Raw genomic sequence first — 25,331 nt, forward strand, 5'->3', positions numbered from 1 at the left:
GCGCAAATTCCGTGGTAGGCTAAAACATGACATCATAACCTGAAATATGCAAAGGAAGCATGCGCATGTGTGATTAATCCAGACATCGAAGCTCCTGTGAGGAGCGCGGCCCATCTTTCTCCAGCTGCAATGCATCAGTGACAAACGACTGCTCTTTAATTGCTGGTAATTCCATCCACGCCGGGTATTACTGTGCTATTAAGTGTCTATGGAGTTCAAGTGCAGAGAAATTTATGTGTCGGGAGGCATCTGATCTTTGTTAAGGATCCCTGTAGACTTAAACTTTTCAGCGTGCTTCAACTACAGACCTAGTCCGTAGGGCAAATAGTGGTGGGGGTCCCCCATGTTCTTTCATATGAAAATAAATAACGCCCCCACACCCCACCCCCTCTTTGTCCCAGACTTCTGTGGGTTTACTCTCTGAGCTAAAGTGAGCAGTCAAGGTGTTTTTAGACTTTTTTTTTTCAGTATCCACCAAGGATTTTTCATGTCTGAATTGTCGTGATCAAAACATCCGTGTATCCATTTTTGTCTGACTGAAATATATTTTGAAAAGCAGTCATCTTCAGTTAAACTATTTTTTACGTGTCACGCAGAGGTTTTTTCCCCCAGCCGTTCTCTTAATAGAATTTTCGAAAAATCCATATCAGTTTGTGGATGTTATGCATCTACTTTAATAAAAGACCGAGAATAGAATAAATTTCTCCCCGTTTTATGCTGACGGCACATTTGATTTTCTTTTAACATTGCTGACGGCGCAGGGCGAGGAGCTACAAACAACCGGTCTCTAAAGCATTGCTTTCACAAAGTTTCCCCAAAACTAAACAGCAACAAAAAGACTCCATTCAAAACAAGTTCCACTAATTAGTTACACATTCAAATGCTTAGCTGAAGTGTGAATATCCCGTATAAAACAATATATTGGTTTTGGCGCTATGAAAATCCCCTTTCGTGCGCAGCGTCCAACAGTAACAGCAAGGGTGCCTGTGAGCACTAGCCATTCATCACTTGGGCATCTGGTTTGTCCATGGTCATGACGCATTGATACACAGATCAGCCACAATACTCACACAGCACATTCTTACAGCCCTTTCAGCCCCACCACTATTCTAACTCTGCATAATTACAGAAATGAGGAGGCGAAGGCAAGATCTGAACGCAAAGACCGTCGCTTGCAAGAATTGGGGAGGTGCGCATTTTGCGGCCAGGCGTCGGAGTGGAGCCAGAGACTCTCTTTCAGCCAGAGAGAAAAACGGCGGCAGGTTTCTTTTTTTTTTATGACGCGGGGGCTCCGGAAAGTTCTGCACTTCAGCTGTCTTGGTTGTGGTTTTCAGCAGATGTCTATGCGCAGTGCAGTTGGTGTCAAGATGCCAACGAGCGAAGTGACATTTGAGGGTGACGTTCAGCGGAACAGATGTGTGGGACCCGGGGGTCGATCCATGGCAACGCCTGGCCCTGGCGGGCCTCTTTCTCTGGGTGCGTTGACACTTACGGCCCCCTCTACCCGCAATGGGAGCTGACATGGCCCTTTATTGTACTCCCAGACCTTCTTACTTCCCTTCAGACAAAAAGTCCTCCCAGTCAGAAGGAGGAGGAGGGGCAGATTGATTGTATTCCTCCCTGACAATGGGGAAGAAATACAGACACTGGCGTTTCCACACACAAGTGCGAAAATGTGTGCAGACGTGTTGCCGTGTTCCTCCTGACTGAGCATCGGTATTCAGGAGTCTGATTTTACACATTTGCACAAAATCGCGCAAATGCAAACACACACACACACACACACACACACACACAGTGAGTCCTTAGCTCTAGTTTTTTCCATCAGGTCGAACAATGCTCCCTTAGAACTGGGAAGAAACAGCCTCTCGACTTTGAATTTTAAAGAGCTTTGTTCCCGTCTATTCATTTCTGAAGGACACAGGTTGAGAGAGAGATTTGAAAGGCGGTACTCAAGCCACTGCATGGATGGATGGATGGATTGAGAGAAAGAGAGACAGAGAGAGAAAACCTGAGGAGTCCACATTAGGTCTGAGCAGGGAAAGGCAACGTGCACTCCTCCCGTCTCAGTGAACAACTGTAAGGGGGGGAAACAAACCCTTCCGACAGGCCCAGAAGGTTTGATTGCAATTTGAGAATACAATGATTACGGGCTAACCCAAATACATCAATTTGGATTCCACAAACAAGTACACAAATGAAGAGTAAAACTAAACACACGTCAGTGGCTGATTTTACGACAGCATCTCAATTTGCCAAAAGCAATCAGTAGTTCACGTCGAGGTGGAAAAATAGCAACCAGAAAATGGACCTTGAGTGGGAGGGGGGAGGGGGAAAACAGAAATAACACACAACATTTCAAACTGCTAGAAGGCAAGAAGGTCAAGTGGAATCAGGCGCATGTGCCATTGCATTAATTAGTCTGTTGTGGTAGTGCAGAGACACATCCGCTGACTGTCAAAGCACAGGGGCAGCTTTACACAGCCAGCAGAAATTAAACTGTTTTCCCATCTATCTTCATACAATCATTTCTCGCTTAAGATTTAACAGTACCGAGAACTGTACAGTTTAATGTAAGGAAACCGCAAAAGAACGTCTGCTATATTTGGGAAGCAATTTCAGACTTTCAGTGTTGAAGACACGCGGCTGAGCAAAAAGCAAAACGACACGACGATCGATCACATTCACTCAAAAAAAAAAAAATGAGCCATCAGTCATTTCATTTCCAATAATTCAAAACCAACCAAACTAAAATGAAAGTTTTGTCACCTGTGACTACACAATTGGCTAATTCATCGCAAATGAAGGCAATCTGGCGTGGAGGGAAACAAAAAACAGAACAGTCGCGGCCAGGACATGGCATCAAACGGCACTTCAAAAATAGAGTGGACACCCATTGATCATCAACACCAAACATATGGCTTTGCGCTTCTTGTTCAGAACCCAACACTGAGCGTTCATCTGGCATTCATCAAGCAGAAAACGTATTTCACAGAACAGGGGGAGCACAATAAACTGGAAAAAAATATACACACCCGGCTGTCATCTTCAAAGGCCTGAGAAGGTTGTTCTTGTTCTTAAAGCCAAAGAGCAGCTTTTCTAGGCCCCTCTACGGGTACAACTTTCCAAAGGACTTGTGGGATTTTTGTGTGTCAAAAATAAAGACCTCCATGGCAGGACACAAAAGCATTTCCTCCCCTAGTTTCCAAACCACTGAGAGCCGAGTCATTACTTTCGCCAGTGCACTGCTTCTGAGGGCTTTGAAAATCATGGCCAAATGTAAACAAATAAAAATTCATAAACACAAATGCGAATACCTCCCATTCCCAGCACCCTGATGCATGTTACAGAAACCTCACAAAAGACCCATTCTGTCTACTCTGGCGTGGGCCACAACACACAAGTTAAACTGCAGTCTGAAACAATAACACCCAATAACTGCTGCCAGTTAGCACAAAAACAATGTAAGCAGCTGGGATTTTTTTTTTCTTTTTCTTTTTTTCTTTTTTTTGCTTAATCATTTTGGAACGTTTTCAAAATGTCTACATTTTCTGCTTAAGAGTATTACCCAAAATGAGTCAGAGCAAGTTTCATATAAAAGGGTGGTTACTGCGCTATGAGAAACCAGCTCTCGGCCGGGGTTTACGGTAAGCGACTCGCTAAAAACGCAAGCTGCTGGGACGTTTTAAGGGCTCCCCAAGCACTTTGTCGAGCTGCAGAGGAGTGCTTCTCGGTGCATGTGAAAGTCGTGCAGTTCCAGCTGTTCCCGCACTCGCGTCCCCGTGAATGCCGGGGCTAATGTGGCACCGTGGGCCTTTGTTTCTCCCTGCTGACCGACGGGGCCTGCTTCCCAGAGGCCTCCCGAGCTGAGGTTTTGTCAGCTGTTCTCATGGCTGGCAGCTGGGGACAGCGGAAAACGCATTACGACTGTCTGAGAATGAAAACGGATGAGGCCTCCCAACAGCCGACAGCTATTTGCTCCTTTCCCGCCCCCCCCCCCCTTCCCCTTCCCTTTGCGCGAGCGCACGGCGTATATGTGTACAAGCAGGATTTTCTTCCCCTCCTCCTCTTCGCTCTTAAGGTTTCTGAAGTGTCTCCTTGTGACAATCTCCCCATCCCACCCCCACTCTCTCTCCACACACACACACGCACATACACACAGGGGGGGAAATAAGCCCTCTGATTGGCTCAGCCATGCTGAAATATTATGCATGAGCTGATGCGAGCAGGCAGGGTGCAGATTGAGAGGGGGGCATGCGCACATGGCTAAGGCTAACAAAAGCCCGGTTTCCAATGACTCGGCTCAGCTCTGCGTGTGCGTGCCGGTCAAATGCACCCCGATCCGGTATAGCGATTTGCATTTCCACCAGATCAATCACGCTTACTGCTAAAGATACCTGCGTTTTTAACACTCTGGTTGTAACTAAATAAGGGAGATCACTCACTGTGTGCTTGCTAGCTAGCTTAGGGCAGAGGAAGTCCTAATGCTAGCTCCTTTGTTATTCCTGTTTTGGGAGGACCACAAAGAAAAAGACTTTAGTGAATGATGATGATGGTGATGCGGTAAAATGTTTTCTAGCATGAACTACTGATGACATGTGAGAAACAGATGCTGCTACCTAGCTAAGATTAGGCCACATAAAGACACTTTCTGGCTATGGTTTTACGTACAGGATACACATGCAATTTCTCTGGGCTTACTTGAGTTCAGGCCAACACATCACATCTGGGGTTGGCCAGCATACTGTTGACCTTGGTCAATTTGCTAAGGGATGAGCTCTGCCTCACCTCAGGCACATCCAATCCACAGCTTCAGTGGGTCAGTGGAAGTGTAGCCACAGACAAATGGTAATGGGTTAATCAGTGAGCTCAGGGTTTATTGTTTTGACTCCGAGTACTGAGGCTATTGCTAAACTGAAAAGGCCGCATTTTCCATTTCTGAGAGGGCCTCTTGGAGTGCCTTAGTTGGCCGCCTTATTAGGTTTGTGTTTTTACGCCCTGTGCATCGGCGAAGAAGGAGACAGCCACCGCCTGCACTGCTAATCCCGACTTCGAGCCTCTCCCTCCTCCGCAACATGGCGGTGAAGGTGGAAGGGAAGGGGTTACAGGAGTCTGAGCTTCTCTATATGGCACTCAGCCCTTCCAGGTGAAATACTGATCTGAGATCTAGGATTGCAGCTTCCCAGAGCGGTGTGCTTAAGCCTCCACACGCCCTCTCTGCCCTTGGCCCCTGCTGTAAATCAGAGAACAGGGTCTCCCAGCTCCGGCTCCAAGGGATCAAAAGGCGGAACTAAATCCACATGAATATTAATTCGACTCCCCTCTCCCTCTCTCCCCCGTCTCGGAACAGGGACCGGGCGAAGTCGTGGGGGCTCCAAAGGGTCCGAGGCTCCCTAATCCTGACAGATCTGACACTTTTTATTCCCTTGTTAAAGGATTTTGTTACAAAAAGATCAGAACGCTCAAGGAACGGAGAGAGGCCACACGTGTTGACCATGGTGGTAAAGAGAAAGAGACCCCCCCCCCAAACAAGTCTGCCATTTCACCTTTACTACCCCCTACCACTTCCTTGTTTATGATCTAATGTGCAATGAGGGGAAAAGAAGGAAGAACAACTCAAAGAAAAAAAAAAAAACTTTCGGATGAAATATGCAGAGTGACTTGGGTGTTGACGAAAATCTGCTTTGCTGATTTTGCTCACTTTTCCACAACTGCTTAATGCCGCCAAAAAATCAAGACCCTCACTGTAATGAAGCTAACAATAAGCAAGAATATGTCACAATTCTAAACAAACCAGGAAGAACGACCAGCTGCAGTATTATGGCAATACCGGGAACTGTCACTGCAAAGACATTACGCTTGACCCATATGGTGAAGCCATGTGGTGGACTTCCGGTTCTACTCCACCTTGCACAAATGATTACTTGTTGGGGGGTGGCGACCCACCACTAGTGCAGTAGTGCAGTCTTCTCATGTAAGATGTCAGTTTCACCCCTGACCCCTGAGCTATGACTCCCCAATTTCCAACAGGTGCTCCCCAGGCTACATAAACAGCCCAGCGAATCAATCCCAGATGAACTGATCCAGCCTGCTTAGAGGCCAGGAGGTAACGCAAGTGGTCCCCAAAGACAGAGAAGACAGACCGCCTCAGTTCAGAATATTGTCTTAGTAGTATAGCAGAAGTTGTGAGGAATCCATCTGCACGGCTGAGTGAAAATCGCGAAGAAAATAACATCAGGACAGAAGGGCTGCAGAGCTCAGCCCTGCTTTGGTTTTGTCAGTCATCCATCGTGCAAAGTCAGTGTCTGGTTTTGGCTGAGAGGCCTCCACAGGAAGTGAATTTCTACTGGAAGAAGAACTGGTGGCCCCGTTCCATCTGGACCAGAGACTCCAAACAGGCACCCCCCCAGCTCAGTGACAGGGGATCGCCGCAATGCAGCTGGAGCCATCAAGTGGCTTGGGACACGAGGCAGAAACGCCGCGTCAATGTGGTGATTAAAAAGTGGCAACTTTTGGACGGGGGGGTGGAGGGGTGATGGTCCTGGAACCTTTCCAGGCTTGACTCCAGCTCAGATAGTCACAATCTGTCCCGTATTAACACATCTATGTTGTTCATTCTTCACTTCTCCATCTTCTCTGCCATTTTCCCAGCCACTGGCTCAAAATGGATGCCTCGTTCCTTTCAAGGCAGAAAGGGCTTCAGGATATATCTGCTTCTGAGTGAAAAACTCCTCAGAGTCCCCTCTGACTCTTCTACTCTATGCTCTCTTAAGTGTAGGACATGAGAACAACCTGGAGTGGGTGTGGCTAGGAACGAAACAGGGTGCTCCGACAGGTTTGGGGGGGGGGGCTTAGGTTTAGGGAACTGCAGAACAGATCAGAGATAAAGAGCAACAAAACATATTCTTTCATCTGAGGACCGATAAAAAACATCATGAAAGAGAACACCCACCGCAATGGAGCAATTACCCTGGGCAGCTAAGAGAATTTATGTGCGCAGAGCGAGAGAATCTAGACTGAGCTTTCCACTTCATCTTCAAACACAATGGGAATAGCTTGCGGCCAAGCCCTGCAACCCCCCCCTCCCCTCGGCCATGTGTGCAGAAGGGCTTATCCCCGGTTTGTTACCCGAGCTGGCCCTGCACATGTGGCCTCCAACCAGACGAACGAAACACAACTAGGGGATGACGGGGGAACGACGGGGGGACAACGGGGGGGGTGGGGGGAGGACGACAAAAAAAGAGTGAGATAGAGACAGAAAGTGAAGAGAGAAAAGGAGAATGTTGAAGCCATCCTGAAAATTACAGGGAAATGACAACGACAGAAAAAACACAACTTTCCCCAAACGAATTCAACATCCCGGCAGCATACCCATTCCGTTTGATTCCCCTCCCAACGCACCCCAGGAAGTGGGCTGGGGGCGCAGAGTTTGTTACAGAGAAACATCTGTTGACTCTCTTGCGAGCGACACTCTCTGCCAGAGCCTTGATACCCGGGCGCCCCTGGGAGTGATCGCTGGCTTTGACAGAGCAACGGAGGTGGAGGTTTCACAGGGCCTCCGGGCATACAGCAGACGCCGTCGGTCCACCTGTGCCGTTGTTCACATACTGCTGAGCGCGTATCAGTCACACCAGCAGACGTGGCGAGGCATTTGATAACATGATGTCTCTCAAAAGCAAATAAGCCCACTGAGTGCGGGGCTGTGCTTCCAAAAGGGATTTTTGGAAGGATAAACGTATTGCGTTCAGCTGGCTGGTACGACTCAGTTTCCCAGGCCCTTTAAGGCTCGTCAAAGATGTGAAACTACCGTCCCTCGGCGAAGGTGCGTCTTGACACAATCACCACACAGAACGCATTTCTGCTCGGATAACCTTGAGTGTCATTTCACTCACATAAACCACAGGCCGAAGAGCCGTGGGCTCTTTCTCCTCGTGCCAGGTGGTGACGTACCACTTGGCATGGGGGGAGCGCCTATTCTCCCTGTCGGTGATCTCACACTCCTGACTTGGTCAGCAGAGGGGGGGAGTTCTTCACTGGGGGGGGAGTAGACTGGCAGCCCCTGTGTGGACGGAGAGTGGAGGCAGCTGTGCAAGCATTTGTGCAGGTACGCACGCTTCGCTGCCAACTGCAGTGCTGCGGTTAGAAACCGCCACCCACACTGACACATGTCACAATTAACACAAATAACTGCTCGGACAAGCTCTGGGCATTGGGAGAGGTCAATTCTAGGTGCCTCGCAAATGTATGTTTTCGTGGGGAGTTTTTCTTATCGAGTCAAGTCATCACCCCTCGTAAAGCTCTCCAAAAATATTTCCCTGGGGTTTATTTTCTCATACAGACACCCAGTGCTTGACTGCAAGTGGAAACCACCAGTGCAAGTATAGCACAGCACTGTCTTAGTAACTGGAACGCAAGCCACATAGGGCCACTGTCGATTCAGAGTAATTCCATTTTTGGGGATCCCACAAAAGGCGCTTCAGTTTACTTTTAAATTCCCCGAGCCATTTGATAAGCCGGGCAACAACGGGAAGACCCTCCCACTCCCACTGACAATGACATGAGGTGACCGAGTGCACGGTGGCATTAACCACAGTTTTCCTCTGTGGTGCTATGTGGGGGCCCTCTTGTCTGGGCTCTCTCTTTTTGCCACTGCAGACTCAAAGAGCACAATGAGCCAAAACAACATTAATTTAGAAAATAAGAGCACGGTTCAGGAAACCACATAACAGAAACCAGAAGGAACACCCACACAACACAGGACCCACCTGTGCAGCAGACTGCTTCACTTTTCCGTCTCTCTCTCTCTCTCTCTCTCTCTCTTTCTCTCGCTAGTACAGCGGCTGCAGTCATGGAAGAGGTAGGCCCTGACGACCACACTGCCTCAGTTGTGGCAGAATGGCCCGAGACTTTCCGATGAGGAGGATATCAAACAAACCAGAATTAATTAAACCAACAGAGATGCAGAAACTCTGAGTCAAATTGCCCGGGCTTGAGGCCTACTGGAATGCTTTTTGTAACCCAGATTTTAGAGATGGTGTTCTTTTTTTTTTTTTTTTTTTTACAACGTTAGGAGGAGGTAAATCAACATTTCAGACTCTGAATTAACATATAGTAGTGGGACACTGGAACCTTGTGCTGTGCAAAGATCGGTAAAAAATGCCGCATAGGCAGCCGTTTGTGAGGACTACAGCATTACTGTGCTGTACCAGCCTGTGAAGAAAAAGCTTGTCGAGTCACAAGAGCACTTACAGCATGGGTTGCGATGCTTGTGCGGTTGCCCAGAAGACAACCACAGACCAATTTTCCTTAATATAAAACACATTACTTCCAACTGGCAAAATAGCATGTCTGGAAAAGAAACACTAATTCACAGCCCCATTTTACACGCCACATGGCTCTGTGCTGGTAGCCATGCATATTCAGCTGCTCTATGTGAAATTTGATTTTGCTTCATAAAAAACAGGCTCGACTTGCATTTCAGCCATGGGATGATTGCAGGAAAACAAAAACTGAAAAGGCACTGTTCTTATTAGCTGTGACTCCTCTCCTCCAGGGGGCCTTTTTGCCCTCCAGTGCAGTAAAATGTTGCTACCTTGGTAGCTGTTCACTCCATCAGTCAAGTCAGTGTGTCTTGACTGCTGCTTCCAGTCACAGCTAAAAAAAAAAAATTGCAGTACCGTCAGTCATCTGAACATGACGCTGAATTTATTCAAAACTGCCAATAAACATCCTATCTGTTTACTGCAGTTCCCAGTGACTAGTCATTGTAAAATTTATATTGCCACCATAGACAGCATTTAAACTATGCACAAGCCCTGGTAGAACATGCAAAAAAATAAAAAAAATAAAAAAACAAAACATCTGAATATTATTAAAGCCATAATTACCAGAAGTAAAGGTTGTACTTTTTTTCAGTTTATCACCACTGAATACCAGTTTTACCACCGCCATCACAACAGATATAAATGCTGGACTGTTCCACGGCTATTAACTGCAAAAATGGGCCTACGCTTTTTTTTTTTTTTGAATGAGGAATGTGCAGTATTAAGAACTGGAGCTAAAAACAACTTTTGCTATAAAAAATATCTCGGTTCAAAGGTTCCATTGTGCAAGCAGCACCGGCGATTAATCAGCGGTAGTTGCGGTTGCCGTAGGGGCTGTTGTTGTTGTTGGTGGTAGCGGTGGTTGGGGATTGGGGGGGGGGGGGATCATATTCTGTTTAGATGACTAATTTTCCCATTAGAAAAATTTTTGGATGTTTTTCTTATCAGAAAAAGCACTCTGTGCGCGTTTTAGCTTATAGCACCTTGAAAAGTATCTGAGAAACGGGCCTGCTACTGAATAATCACCCACTCCAGAGAGGGGAGGGGCACTCCTGGGTGCTGGTAGAGTCCTGTCTCGATGCACACCCTTCAGAGTGTATGGCACTGCCACCAGAAACAGGCAAGATGTTTTTTGTTCCGAGACAAAGAACATTTTAATAACATTCAGGAATATATAATGATACATCAGAAATATTTCAGACATGTGGTCGTTGGGTGGAGAAATTCTGCTTTTCACTCTCTCTCCTCTCTCTCTCTCTGCATCTAATTTACACACTGAGAGGCCTTCATTCGGGCATGAGCGATTTGTCATGCTACCTTGCATATCCAATTTCTATTTATTTCTGCTATGACTGTTAGTATCTGTGCTAGAAAAGAAGCACTTTCTCACAGCATGGGGATAGAATTACGATCATTATTATGCCTTTCAGGCTACCTCAAACAGCCAGCCCCCTACCCATTCCGTAGCGTTGTCAATATCTCTGCACTCTTCACACTAAATTAATCACATAGGCCCATTCTCCCACTGCTAAATATGTCATTTATAGTGCATTCTTCCTTTAGCTTGTGCACAGTTGTGGAAGGCGAACCAATCCATTCGTCTTGCTTATGCCTCCATAAATCTTGATTGGTTTTGGGGTTTGCCTGTGAATTAACACTCCCTCTCTCTCCCATTCCAAGTAAATAAAAATGATAAACCCGGCCAGGAGAGTGGGCTCCTCGGTGCAGGGCTGCCTATTAGAAACACAGGGAAACAGGACCAAGCAGCTTCTCCCCCCTAACCCTCCTCCCACCCCCACCGGCTATCCTTTACCAGTGGATGGAGAATATCCATCCACCAATCACCTTAGTCCTGTCAGAAATCCAAGACCTGCACAGACACCAGACAGGCACGCCACCATTTCATCGTTAAAAATTTAATACGCCTCCACCATAACATAATGTAGAGACCCTAATATTACCTTACGTAGTGATTTTTACGGCTGCTCCTTGTGCTGACGCCGGGTTGACAATGATTTGTGAAGTTTAGAAATTAGTTGTTTTGGAGCAATACACACACACAGACACACACGCACACACACACACACACACACACACACACACACATACACAATGCATCAGAATGTTGGTTCCCCTCCCTGTGCATTTAGTGTTTTATTCCTGAACACCTGCGGGGCTTAGCGTTTCCTTAACCACGTCCAGGCAAAGTGTTCAGTCGCCATCGAGAAACAATTATCTGCGCAAGTGCTACTGCCTCTGTTTCTGTATTCCGCCTGTCCCTGCCCCACATCAGACTGCTCTGGTGTACGGCGTGTTTACGAGTCGTTTACGCCATGGGTTAAAGGGCAGAGCCGATATGAAGGAGGGAAAACAAACCTATATCGCGAAAACCGCGGAGCATAACACAACAACAGGCCTGTGGGAGCATGCAGGGGCCCCGGAGGCGGACAGTGTTTACCCAAAACAGGACATGTCTGTATCGTTGGTGGGAGGGTATATTCTCCCACAGATTCGCGGGGGCCTTTCTGAGGGTCTGTTTGAGAAAACAAGCCTATTTGTCACTCATTACCAGGGCGCATGCAGCTGGGTAGGCCAGGGAAGGAGGGAGGAGGGGGAGGGCTTCAGAGGGAGCGCTGAAATTCGATCCGGAAGGGGGTTTTCTGGCGGAGGGGGTGCAGGAAGTGCCTGGCCATTCGTGACCCCAGCTGCCTTTGAACTCAGAACAGAGCGTCAGACAGCAATTCAGCTGCTGTGGCAAGGATGGGGTTAACCACCAGCTCGGCATCAAAGAGGAGAGCGGGGGAATAACCTTCTGCTGTCACTGCGGACAAGCACTAGGATTTAGCCAAGGTCTATTCTTCACAGTAATGTAATTAATATCACTCCTCATTTTCCAAGAGATGAGCCCCTTTTCTGTAGGGAGACAGGCTAAGTAATGCTTCTATGTTAAGGGACAAAACCCCTTAACATATTCTGCAAGCACTATATGAGGGTCTTTTTCCCTCTGTTCAAACCTACCATCCATACCACCATAGGGTGTGCAGCTCCTCCCTCCCTAAATGAAATTCCAGATCCTTCTCCACAGCGCCTCATGGGCTGTTCTTACCTTTAATGTGATCTTAAAGGTCCAATCTATCATTGCACAGTTTCCAGGTCTTGTGGTGGCCCAGATAATCAAGACTGATTGGATTTTCAACCTCCCTGTGAGTGGAACACCAAGTTCATCGAATCGCCGGACTCAATGAGAGGGAAATAAATATCAGACACCCCACCCCCTCATTCCCTTTTGTCATAACATAGGAAACTAGGCAAATGGCATGGATTCCCCCCCCCCCCCCCGCCAACCTTGAAACATAGCATTTCATATCATTTTCAATAATGGCCACTGCCAGCTCATAAGAATCAATGGATGAGACAATGGTAGTTGAGGGGGTAGCTGTCACAAAGCATGGGAGGTCATTTTCTTTTTTCGTTGCCTACCGGTACAGACGCCAAATTAACATCTGAAAATGGACGTCAGGCCGAACCAGGCCCCTCCCACTCCTCCTGTTCCCCTGCGAGACTTTCCTGTACCGTGTCACAGCGCGTTGGGGTGCTGGCAAAAAGAGCTGCAGGAAAAAAGGAGCCTGTGCCAGCTGTCTGCTGTATTCTGGAACATGGAGCGGGGGGCTGACAATCTGCCTACAGAGCTAACACCCAGTTTTGTTGGATGGAAAACCTTGGCCTGCGACCATTGTGCTGCCCGCTGCAGGCCTCTTATTGGGTGTGAATCCCACAGGGCCTGTGGTGAGGCCTGGGGTCTGCCACTACCTGCCCACAGAACAGGGGAATTGTTGGTGGGGTGGGGTGGGGTGGGGGGGGGGGTCCAGCTGATGGAAAAATGAGAGCAATCAGCAGCACCGGGAAGTGGAGCTGCTTATCCCTGCCCCCATCCTGCCCCCCTTCCCCTCCCCTCCCCTCCCGGGCTCCCTCCTCCTTCCCCCTACCCACGCTGAAGGTTAATGGCACAGAAAGATGGAGCGGAATACAGATCAGAGGAAGATGGATTGTGGGCTGGACGAAAAACAATCCCGCAGGTCTGAGTCTGGAGATTAACTAAATATTAACTAACAAAAAAACACAGCTGCGGCCTTAAAAAACAGTGAAAGGGCCTTATTTTTCCTCGGTGGGCAGCTCCCGAGAAACAATGGGGGCGGCCCGCACCGCGCACCGAGGTTGAAGCAATGCTGTAATCACACTTACTTTGCCTCCCTCTGGCTAAAGTGAGCGCAAGGGAGGGGGAGAATCTTTATTGGGAGAGCAGGCTTCTCTGCCTTATCGATTGGCCAGCTCTCACCCTTTTGTTTTTCAAAGCAGGACATCCTTTCTCACCGAACCAGTCTCGTCATAGACAGTCTATTATGCTGCCATGTTTGTTTCCCTGGGATTCGCGGCTAATATAGAGCCCACAAGTCCCTTTTCTGCAAGGGCGTGGAATTCAGTTGAATGGCGTGGAGTGCCTGACACTGACCTGGAAAATACCTTGGCGGTTCTCCGAGATCTAAACAAGCAGGAAGCGGGGGAAACACACAGTGCTTCAAGTGGATCTTGAGCCACAATGAGGGAGAAAAAGAAGGCCTTTTTCCATTTAGCGACATCTGTGCCAGCAACCTCTCCCCATTTTGCTGAAAGGTTTATTCTATGGAATGGCAATATGGCACTGGAAGGAACGGAATTTTGAGGAACCAAGTTGTCAGAACATACCACCAGCGGGGTATTTATCAGGTGACATACTCTATGAAGTTACACATTTGTGTTTATATCTGTTATATCTTTTTGCAATGTTTAGATATTTCCTTCAACTGGAAATGGTCCAAGTTCAAAAGGGGGTTTGTTGTTAACCATTTCTATCCCTCTTATACTCTGCCATCCACAGTCCTATGTAAAAAAAAGTGACAGGATTCCTTGCACGCTGCAGCTGTGGCAAGAATCAATTCCATAGGGCAGAAACATATTGAATTCCCATTTACAGTCAAAAATTATGTTGCTAACCTACAACACCACTGGGGAACTGATAGAGCCAACTACAGGTTCCGATAAGGATTCACACAGTCGCCTCACGCTCCACCAATCCCGCTAAACTCTCCTTTCATTAAGAGCGCTTGCTCCAACTCATTGATTGGGCTCGGTGAGAGTCGGCATGGAAAAATTACTGACGAGAAATCCTGAATTTATCAGTGCATAAATCACCGTGGCCCATGCGCGCAGACGTGTTCCTGTGTGGACCTTGAATATATTACCTCACTTTGAAAGGGGGGGTGAGGGACAGCGAGCGAGCGAGCGAGCACGAGGCCATGGCCCCCCCCAGCTCATCCCCGCCTCCCCGGCAGACCCCTCCCGACCCTGGACGGGGCACGTCTTGTCATGTCACACCCCCCAGGGCCTCCATCACGTGGATTAACCGTGAAAGACGGCTTCCGAAGGACAGGCTGGCCAGTAAGTATAGCAGGACAACAAGGCGAATTACCTGAGTTTTTTCAGCACATTAATTCGGCAAATGAGCTTGCGCTTTATCTGATCCGTCGTCGCGGGTTCCGCGGGAACTCGGCGACAGGCTTCGCCGCGTCCCTCCAATTAGCATCAGACTCTCGTGTTCCGGCTAAACACCAGGCATGATAGAAAAGGGGGAGAACCTTCTGGAGCTTTCTTCTGAAGGCCACCTAGGACTTCACGCCCCCTTTCTTGGACAAAGACTTGACAAATACTCGCACTTCAATAACCATTCAATGACACCGTATAGAAAATATGAGCCTAAAATACCACACGACAATGCCATATACACAAGGAATGCAATAAAAAAACAGGCCTTCCATTCAGGTCTTAAGAGTTTTTGACTCATGTTGTGGAAGTTAAGTTAAGGTAAACAACCGTGTACTTAATGTTCACTAAAACATGCTATTTCCTACATTAGTCATGTTTTCTTTTCCGTCACAGCAACCAAAAAGTGTGTTGTGCAAGTAAATTTGCTTTGTTTTTTTTCCATTCAACTCGTTTTGTGGTCACACTGGATAACGTGCAAGCGTGCTCAGGTGTACAAAGAAGGGTTTTGAGTGTAGAGAATGCACATGGCTTAAGGGTCTGTGGTCCCGCAATGACTCACGCGTCTTTCCGCACATCTAGGAGAACCTCAACATTCCACTCAGTGACCATAACTTATACTGACTCTCAAGCTGACATCAGACACCTGGGTAGTCTGCCTCTCTGTTATCCTGCTAACATCTCGTGGTGTAGCAGTGGCATTCAACTACGTGTCAACGGTGCCTGTCAAAAACAGTCACAGAGCTATAGCTATATAGCTATCCTGCAGAGATTTTTTTTCTGATCACGTAAAACCTGTCTGGGAGAAAGCAACAGGAAATGAGGTCAACGGAAGGGGAGGGGGGGGGGGGGTGTAAACCGTCATGGAAATGCCTTGTCGGAATGCAAATCAGTTAGATACACTCTCCTCTGGTGCCATTTGTTATGTGGCGCCCTGGGGAAGCGACGTGCCACTGTTGGGAGGGGGGCATGGCTCTTGCGAACGGGCCCGGCCTATTGGATGCAGCTCAAGTATTCGAGCGTGGAGACGCTGATTGCATTCCAGTCAATCAGTGTGCTCATCTAATCTCTCCTTTCAGCTCCACACACGGCCCCGCTGAAACCCAAACCTAGTTCCTTGCATACAGCTAGTGTTTGCAGGGTCACGACTCAACTTTAGCCAGGAAACGAATACACGCCGACACTTTAAAAAGCAAGAGACGCCCATATGCATCAGGCTGGTGTCCGTTTCTGTACAGCGTACTACACACGTCATGTTTGAAGTCACTTGCCTATATGACTGAAAGCGTTTCAGAGAGGTAATTGTAGTTCACTACTTTACAATGGAAAACTAAGATATTCATAGTAAAAAGAAAGGGTAGGATTTGAGACAGCCACACAGCCGCTTGGACACCGTCCAAGCTTTTGGATTAATCTGAAAGGGCTCTGCCACATTTATTTACATATACCTCCAATTAAATCTTAGGAGATGGATGAGGCCTCACAGGTATGAGTACATTGATAAAGACACAAAGACTTGCAGACCTGGTGCATGTAGCTGCCATATGAATATGACATTAGATTTGCTACCTGAGTTCTCTCGATCCTCTCTATGCAGTGAACAATAACCAGTTTTGGTCATCTCATTTGCTTTTTGTTTCATTCTTGCTGCAATATGTAAAAAATGCCTGCTTTGGTTTCGCCATTGCTCACAACACGGCAGACACGCTGATGAAATGTTGCCACGGTGTGGTGTATTAATTCAGTAAACCCACAGACGAAAAAATGTTTCATATCCCCAGGTAGATGCATTTAGTTTTGTCAGACAAAAAAAAAAAACGTTTGCCTTCAATAAAGACTACAGCAGGTTGCCATTAAACAGTCTACATAACAAGGATGATTTATTGAGAAAAGGAGAGCAGGGGGAGCACAAGAGAGGGACGAAAAAGAAATGGCAGGTTCAAAAAAGAGAAACAGGCCTCTGTGCGAATAGGCCGTTCATCAGGTGCTGGCAATATCAACGGCTTCTTCCACAAAAATCCTAAAACAGTCTTTTTTCCACTGGTATCCACAGCTAATTTATGGCATGAAGCTTCTGTATGATTGCAGGGCAGCTGCTGGCCATGAGAGTTAATACAGTCTACAGACCAGAAACGCTGCCACCTTTCTCAACATCCAGAATACATTGAACAGGCCTCCTTCAACAAACGTGTTGACATGTTGTTGTCATTACAGAAAGCACACTAGTCTTCTTGCTTTAATGAGCCAATCCCTAAAAAGCACTTCAAAAGGGGGAAAAAATATATACACGTGCACACTGTATTCCAAGAACCTAATGGCTTCAAACAAATAAGACACACTGGAATGGGCCCGCAATGAAATGAATTCAGCTGCTTATCTGCAGGGTTACAATTTAATGCAAATGCAGCCTACGCTACTCCAGTATTACAATGTTGAATTTTACATTGCAGCGTGAAGGAGCACACATCTTTTCAATTAGCTGCATAAAGGAAAACGACATTGCATTGTCCACTTGATTCTATTGAAGGTATCACAGAGAACAGTGACTCACGCAGCATTCAACACAAATTCAATCTAGACCCCATTCCTCACTTGCAGGCAATGTGCTGCATACAAGACACAAGTAGCGTGCATGAATAGGGTTTTAACAATGTGGGCAAAAAAACTCAATTTATTTTTAACAAAATATCTCTTAAGCCCATCGATGGAGAATTGGTATGCACCTACACTAGCAATACAAAACGGCTGCACAAGTACCCAGCAATTCATTTTAAAGTCCCCTGTAATCAATTGCACCTTTTGACCATATCAGCACTGCTCTCGGGTTACTCTGCGCAGTTTACAGAGCTAGTCATGGCTCTAACACGGTATTCACATTTTGGCAAATTACAATTAGATTGGATTTCCTTTCCCCCAGTCAGCAGAGGCTTGGAAGCCTTTCTGCCTATTTCAGCTTTAAACGCCATTCCAAACCCACGGCGGCTAAAGATGACATTGTGCACCGGGCGAATTGTGTTGCATTCCATTACCAAATATCATTTTAAAAGAAAAATAAACACAATAAAAAATGGAATATTTTCTTGGTAGGAAATGTTGATCCCTAATATGTTACACCAGGCAGGTCTTTTTTGGAACTCCTCTGAAGGAGAAAAATAAATACCTAAGGGCGAAAGTGGCCAATTCTGGATATCTATGGTATGAGGCCCAGCAGGGCCTCCATAGGCCGCGCCACAGCTGGGATCGGGCTGTGTACTGTGGCAGAGGGACATCAAAGACAACATCTGTGGAGGGGCTAGATTTCAGCGCACGGCGCTATTCTGTCAGTTCGCCGTCGACCAGACCCTAAGAGCTGCCTTATATCAAGCAGGGCCGTGTTTGTACAAAACTCATCACCATTAGATATTAGATATCACCATTAGAGCCTGAAACACAGTACAGCTGGACTGGGAGGGCTCTGTCCAATCCTAGAGGGGGCGTACAGGGTGGGGAAGGCTCAGAATCGAGTACAGATTTTCAGTGAAGCCAATGAGAAACTTGAGGAACTAAGAGGAACAAATGTAAACAGCTGCCTATGCCAGATACATCACTGAGACTCAAAGTGAAGTCATAAAACATGTGACCGTTCAGGATACAGTCTAAAATACGGCATTACAGTGATACAGCAACAAGAATTAGAGAGAAACGCAACACTCCTCCATTTTTATCTTTTGTTACAATGCCTTTGACTGAATGCCAGAATAATGCCTTCCACAATTCCAGAACTTTCCCAGCTTTAGCACTATGGACAACCTGGCTCTATGAGGGAATTTCCATGAGAAGCATATGGGACCTCATTGGGGGGAGGAAGTGGCTTCAAAGGTCTAACTATCAGGATGCAGCCGTTTGCTTTAAACATCCAGTCGATGAGTGTACTGGCACCTGCACTGTTAAAGATTTGCTCAGCTTGTTAGGGTCACTCACACAACCACTGCCGCACCAAATTCCAGTTGGTTAGAGTGTGGTCATCACTGTGTTCTCCAAGCAATGACTGGTTAAGTAATTCATGTTTGATCTGCCCTGTCCAGGCTCGCAGTAAAAACTTGAATACTGGCAGCACATCCCAGTGAACGACACCCGTTGCCTCAAAAGCAACATGCTCATGCAAGATTTAAGTTCCAGATCTTAAATTCTGCACTTCTGTGTACAAAATGTCTGAAATGTCAATGCAGGCCTATGAAGGGCTTGGTAAATTTTTTAGGCTGGTTTTGTCAGAGGGAGCTCGTGAGAGTGAGAGAGACGGCTCTTACACACACATACATGTAGCCCTGCCTCCATCTGGGGTGGCTGCGAACTGTTCAATCTCTTGCTAATTAATCCAGAAAACCTCTCGCGTGTATGCATCGTGCCACATTGTCATAGGGAAGTGACCCGATACACCTGACCAAAGCTGCTGTGCAAAGCTCCATGTGGCAGTTCAATAAAGATGATTTATGGTCAATATGAAAGCATGAACAGTGATGAAATACGCAGTGATGACATTTCTCCGCATGCACTCATAGGGGGAAGATAAATTGCTAAGATATACGCTTTAAGAATATATACAGAGCCTGTAATTACCACTTCATGCCACAGTGGGCATAATGTAATGACACGGCTGATTCTATATCACATTCCGTACCTCATAATATGCACCCTGTCATACAATAGACCCTTTAAACAAAACATTACTGTGTACCTGCTGCTGTGTAAGTTATGTATGGGTGTGTAGGACTTAAACATCAACATTTAGAGTGGAGAAGCTATTAAAATAGTTATGCACATCCTACCTCAAAATGAAGTCAAAAACAAAAAAAATCACAATTATAAAACCAGGTTATTCTCACCTTTTGGTTATGATACTTTAGTTAAGTTATAGAATACTTTTAATAGAAAAATGTATACAGGTACACTACATTAAAAATACTGAAGTGTAACTCCAGAGAGAAAACACAGTCCTTTGATTTCTGTCTTCTGAGAAAGTAATGTACGTTACCACCCCCTCCCTTAAATATCTAGACCTCCTGATTATTCAGGTCTGTACTGAACCAGCCCCTGAAATCCAGATCAAGGCTTTTTCAAACCCACTGCTCTTCCACAATTAGCATGCAAGCAATACTGGGCCCAAGACTCTTGAGACAACGACTTCAGGTTGGATCTTCTCTCTGTTCAGATCACACCACGGTTAAAAATAATCTACTGTACCAAAGGCTTCATTTACATTTTAGCGGAGCGTTTTCAGCTGAAAACCACCAGTTCAAATGAATCTGGTCAATTTCAGTAGCTGAACAACGGGAGTAAAACACAAACCACATGATGCCCATCAATAAGACACTACTTATACTAATAGGATCAACGCTGCATGACCTTTGCCCTAATAATCCAGTGACAGATGGGAAAAGCCCAAATGCAGGTCAAGACAAAGATAGAGGAGCTGAACTTGACCCCTGGGGGGCAGGCAGAGGGTCGGCCTCACTGCTGGACGAGCATCAGGATCAGAGGGCTGAACAGCCCTCCCTTGGCGGGCGCCTAAAAATAAGATGGACGGGGCTCCTCAAACTATGTCATAGAGGGGCTGGTGGAAGGCAAAGTCTGGATCTACGGGCTGCTGGGATAGTTCTTATAAGCCCTGGACTCCGTTATCCACCAGTCCCTCTGTCCTGTAAGCAGTGCAGCCCGCACAGAGAAGAAGCGACATGCAACCACCTGTCTACTCCGTACATGCTGGGTGGTTCGACGTGCACTCCAGCACAGCAGCCCACAGAGATCTTTAAAAAAAAATCCAAGGCCTTTTCCTGCACACCTTTCAGATGCACATCTGGAGCCAAGTACCTCCAAAGCTGGTGCAGAGAGGGCCACATCCCGCTGCACGTCGCTTTCAGCCCGGAACGTGGCCCCTCTGACGCGGCGGATTTATGTAGAGCCGTCCCGGCACTCTGCGCGTTGCCAGCCCAAGACCCTCTGTCAGCATACCAACAGCATAAAAGCCTTTCAAATAATGAAGACCAGAGGTAGTCCCTTTTGATGCCCTTGGATTTAAATGGACTTTTATGGCCTCCTGCCACAGAGAATGAGTGGAGGCAAATTTGCCTGTGTATTTGGTTCTCTCACATATACAACCTTTGCCTCGGCTTTCTGTCTTTCATCCTCCCCTGCCCGCCCCCAACATACACACACACACACACCCCAACAAATCCCTTTTCCTGCTTATTGCTGCACGAGAAGTTTGCATACACCACACTGCCATCCCCATCAGCCGCCTCGAGGTCTGCTAAAAGCAACCCCAAGCTCAGCCCCTGTGTCGGCCTGTCTCCCGGAGAAGATTGCATCTTTTATTTATCACTTCTTGGCTTTATTTTCTCAGTGAATTCCAGGCTAAGATGCAATCAGCCCAAAACCCTCCCTGTGTGCACTCCTGTCATTCCCCATTGCTAGCATGCAGAATGAGGCACACACACACACCACAAAGAAAAAAGAGCTTATCTGTGCCAACAAAACTGAAGCTAATTCTGGTCCCTGACCATTGGAAAACAGGACAGAGTGCCTTGATCTTACAGGCATCCACCAATATCAGACCCAATACAAAAAGATCTAAACAGATACAAGGCAGGCCAAATAAAGAGGCACACACATTGTGAGCCGGACCCCCTTTGGCACTAATGGAAGGACACAATGCCCAGATGAGGCACCACTGAACGAACTGCATTTGGAGGAGGGGAAAATGAGCATGCAGAAAATTACGTTTGCAGATTGCATTACAATTAAAATCAACCGCAGACAGTAATGCGATTAAAATCCTGAACCCCTTCCAAGGGTGTGGAGCCACCGAGCTGAGACAAATCGCAATAACGCCTAAACAAAGGTAGTCGAAGTTAGAACGTGGACGTTCAGATGCCAGGTAATATTCGATGATAGAAAGGTAGAGCGTTTGTTGTTGACATTTTTCACAGGAGTGAATGTTTACTGCGCTATTTTTCTCGGGTTCCCCCAAACTTGGGATAACCATATCCGATCCTCCAATATTTCTACCGGAGCAGAACAAAACATGAACCCGAACCAATTAGCAGCAAATTTGTGCAAATTACCAAGGTCCATTTAAAAAAATAGAGGCACTGCAGCTTTAAATCGCCATCCCTCCCACCCCTTTCCAAATCTCTTCTATTTAACAAGCAGTGAAAAGAAATAAAAGGGCTCTTTTGTTCGCCTTCCTTTTGGAGGGTGACAGAAAGCTGAAAAGACACAAATGAACATGAAAATGGGAACAAAGTGCCAAGCTTTCAATGGGAATGCCTGACGGCTATTTGATATGCGCACTCGGCAAATACAAGCTAAAAGACTAGGGGGGGTTGCTCCCAGGAAAAGAAATAGCCGTACTGGTTCTTTTAAACAAATAAAACATTCAATCACGTAGAAGCGTACATGTATGTTATCTCCACCTGCTAACGTTGAGAAACTTCGAGTTTCGGAGTAGCTACGCGTTGACGTGGAGAAAAAAGATGATAAACCCAGTTAGCTAGCTAGTCTTGCTACGCCAATAACCTCCCCCATGCCTTTCACTCTGAAAAAAATAAACAGAATAGACTAGAGGGACAGCCTTGTCTTTTTCCACATCGCTCCCCGAAACGCCGTAGCTAGCTATAATGGAAAATCAGAAGGAGCGTTTCAGTGAAAAACAAGAAAAAAGAAAAAAAGGGTAGAGGAAAAAAGCAATCTCAGTTAAGTATGTTGTCGTGAGACCAAGCCAGCTATACAATTTAACAGCCCTTCACTTCCGTAATGATTTTCCCCTTCTATCTAAACAAAAAATGTCCCGTCGACCAAAATAATTATAGATAGCCAGCTACCTAGTTAGGTAACTGCTAGCGATGGTTGACCATACGCCGAGCTAGCGAGTATACAGTCAGCGGCCGGGATATTTTATACTCTTTACTTTTATTTAAGGGATGACGCGACGTAAGAATGTAAATTCAAAGCGAACCATTTAGCCTGCTCGCTCGCGAGCTAGATTTAAAGCCCCGATGAATGCCCTTTAACATTCCTTCCTTTGTTCAAAGCAAATTAATTTTCGTTTTCCTTTAGTGTTTTAGCGTCTATGGAAGGGTTTGTCCAGAACACAATTTACTGTTTTGGGGGGTTAACATGAGAGATTTGTTGAAAACAAAAATGCTTCCCAAATTGAATAAATAAAATATTTTCCTCCCGTTGATCCGAGCACTCACCGACTTGCAGTACGTTGTCTACGCAGCCGCTCTCCAGTAAAGCGATGCCCCGTCGGAAAGGCAGGCGAGTCTCGTCACTGTTCTCCCCGGCAGCCCCACTCTCTTCTCCGCCTGTGTTGAAGGAAGAATACATGCAGATCTCCCGTTCGCTCCTGGGGAAAGACCAGTAGACGATCCTCCTTTGGACGGGCTCCGGGATCCTTTCGAAACGTTCCTCCACCCTCTGAAACGGCCACTTCTCCGCTACTTTCCTTGCTGCGATGTCCAGCAGCGACTCCGGACTCTGGGTTTTGCCCGATCCCCCCTGGGCAGTACCCGGACCACCACATGCTGTTCCTCCAGCCCGCTGTCCCTGTCTGCACGTCGGGTTATAGCCGGGTCGGCAGCAGAGCCGTTTAGCTGGGGGCTGCTGAACGCGCTCCGCCATGATCGCACTGCTTTTACAGCAACAGCGGAAGTCACAGTACCATATAAACGGGATAAGGAAGGGAAAAGGATACACTTAGGTCGATTGTTCACCGTGTATGGGTAGACCGACCTTATTTGGTAAAATAGGCGGTCGTTCTGAGTGTTGTTAAGTCCTTTGTGTAGCCTAATTAAGCATGAGAGGCGGATACTGGCTGTCTGACAATCCCTGTGCTGTGCTAAAAAAGGAACGAGAGGCGGAATTCCCGATCGTCGGCAAATCCTCTGTGAAGCCATACACGACAGAATAGGCGGAGTTCAGGAAGGTCGGAAAACTTTGATGTTTGCCTTTACGAGTTCATAGGCGGTTGGTGTTAGATTCTATGCAAGAGCAGGACGCCCGACTACACATACGTCGAGACCCAGCCAATGGGGAAACCGGCATCCCAAGACAGACGGAAGTGTAGGTCTGATTGGATGTGGCTCGTTTGTCAATAGGAAGTTTAATTCGAACACGCTTGCAGCACTTCACACATGAAGTTACATTGAGTGAGTTTTTTTTTTTGCCAGTATAGTGTAATGTCATGTGGGGTTGTCTTTTAGCCTGATGAATATTTTGTTTTCTGTTTTAACTATTTCTAATTCCTGTGACATAAATCCCTAGTCATCTTGAAATTATGGCCTCTTAGCCAACGTCGCATTATTCTTGAAACAGCAGTGCTTCGTAGTTTACTATTTCAATTATAACATATAGGAAGAGATATACATTTTTGCTGAATAAAGCGGGGGATCTGAGACCACAGCCCAGTATATTTTCTTTCCTTTCGCCTGTCTTCGCATTCGAGTTTACACCAGCCTCTCATAGGCGGAGTTTTATTTTATGGGCGGTCCTTCACGTTCTCATTGAGGTTTAAGGAGGAGGCGTTTGACAAGTACAGCGTCGTGGTCCGCTGATCAGCAACCGCGGGCCTCTTGCCGTACAAATATGAGCCTGAAGAAGAGGGAGGAGGAGGAGGACGTTGCGGAGTTTGTCGTCGTCTGAGAAAGCTTTCAGTGCGTCTCTTATTTCTTGTGGAGTGGGAGGAGGACTGGAGGAAAGACAGTGACGCCCTGTGTAGAGCTGTATTTGGAAAGGAATGTGGGCTGGCCCCATTCGTACTCAGACGCACCCTTGCCTTGCCTGAGTTGTAGTTCCATTTTAGGAACTCGTAAGTGACGTCAGTTTTTTTTCCAAAACAAAGGAAGGCCAAGGTGGGGAAGTGAAACTTTTTAGATTAACAGAATGGAATAGATGGTGTAATTCTTGCAATACTTGATTTGAACCCCTTTCATCGAAGAAGACACACCGATTTTAAGCACCGCATACAATAGATATAATATGTACTGCACCTAATTGGCAACCTGACTTAGCAACACAGTCTTTGTCAGATGTGTTTCAACATGTAGAGTATTATTTCAATTATGTCTGACATATTAGAGTTTCTGCAAGTAACTAACAACGTATTGCCATATCTCATAGTGCAATCACCATTCAAACAGCAGGAGAAGCCAGACTTCAAACATGCTTTCACTGGCATAAGAAAAACAGATATACTTAGGTCAGTTCTCTTCAGGATTAAAGCAACAGTGCTCATAAACAGGCAAATGGAAGAAAATGGAGTCCCGCAAGTTCAATAGGAATGTATTTTGTTTAAGTCCTGTTGATGGGAGGTGAGGGCAAGGTGGTTAGGTACCCACAATCAGAGCTTCCGTGAAAGACTGCATAACATTTGTCAGTAAATGTCAGCCCTTG

At 46.6% G+C, this 25,331-nt stretch overlaps 1 protein-coding gene across 1 annotated transcript in view; it reads right to left on the bottom strand.

Annotated features, from left to right (window-relative positions):
* The window catches only part of zswim6 (zinc finger, SWIM-type containing 6), a 73,345-nt gene extending 49,766 nt beyond the window's left edge, over window positions 1-23,579 (bottom strand). Inside the window, exon 1 of the mRNA XM_036528219.1 lies at window positions 23,135-23,579. Coding sequence (XP_036384112.1) covers window positions 23,135-23,561 — 427 coding nt within the window. The 5' untranslated portion in view covers window positions 23,562-23,579. The remainder of the gene's footprint in view (window positions 1-23,134) is intronic.
* Window positions 23,580-25,331: the final 1,752 nt, after the last annotated feature.

This window comes from Megalops cyprinoides, chromosome 5 (genome assembly GCF_013368585.1).
Source record: "Megalops cyprinoides isolate fMegCyp1 chromosome 5, fMegCyp1.pri, whole genome shotgun sequence".
Lineage (NCBI taxonomy): Eukaryota > Metazoa > Chordata > Actinopteri > Elopiformes > Megalopidae > Megalops > Megalops cyprinoides.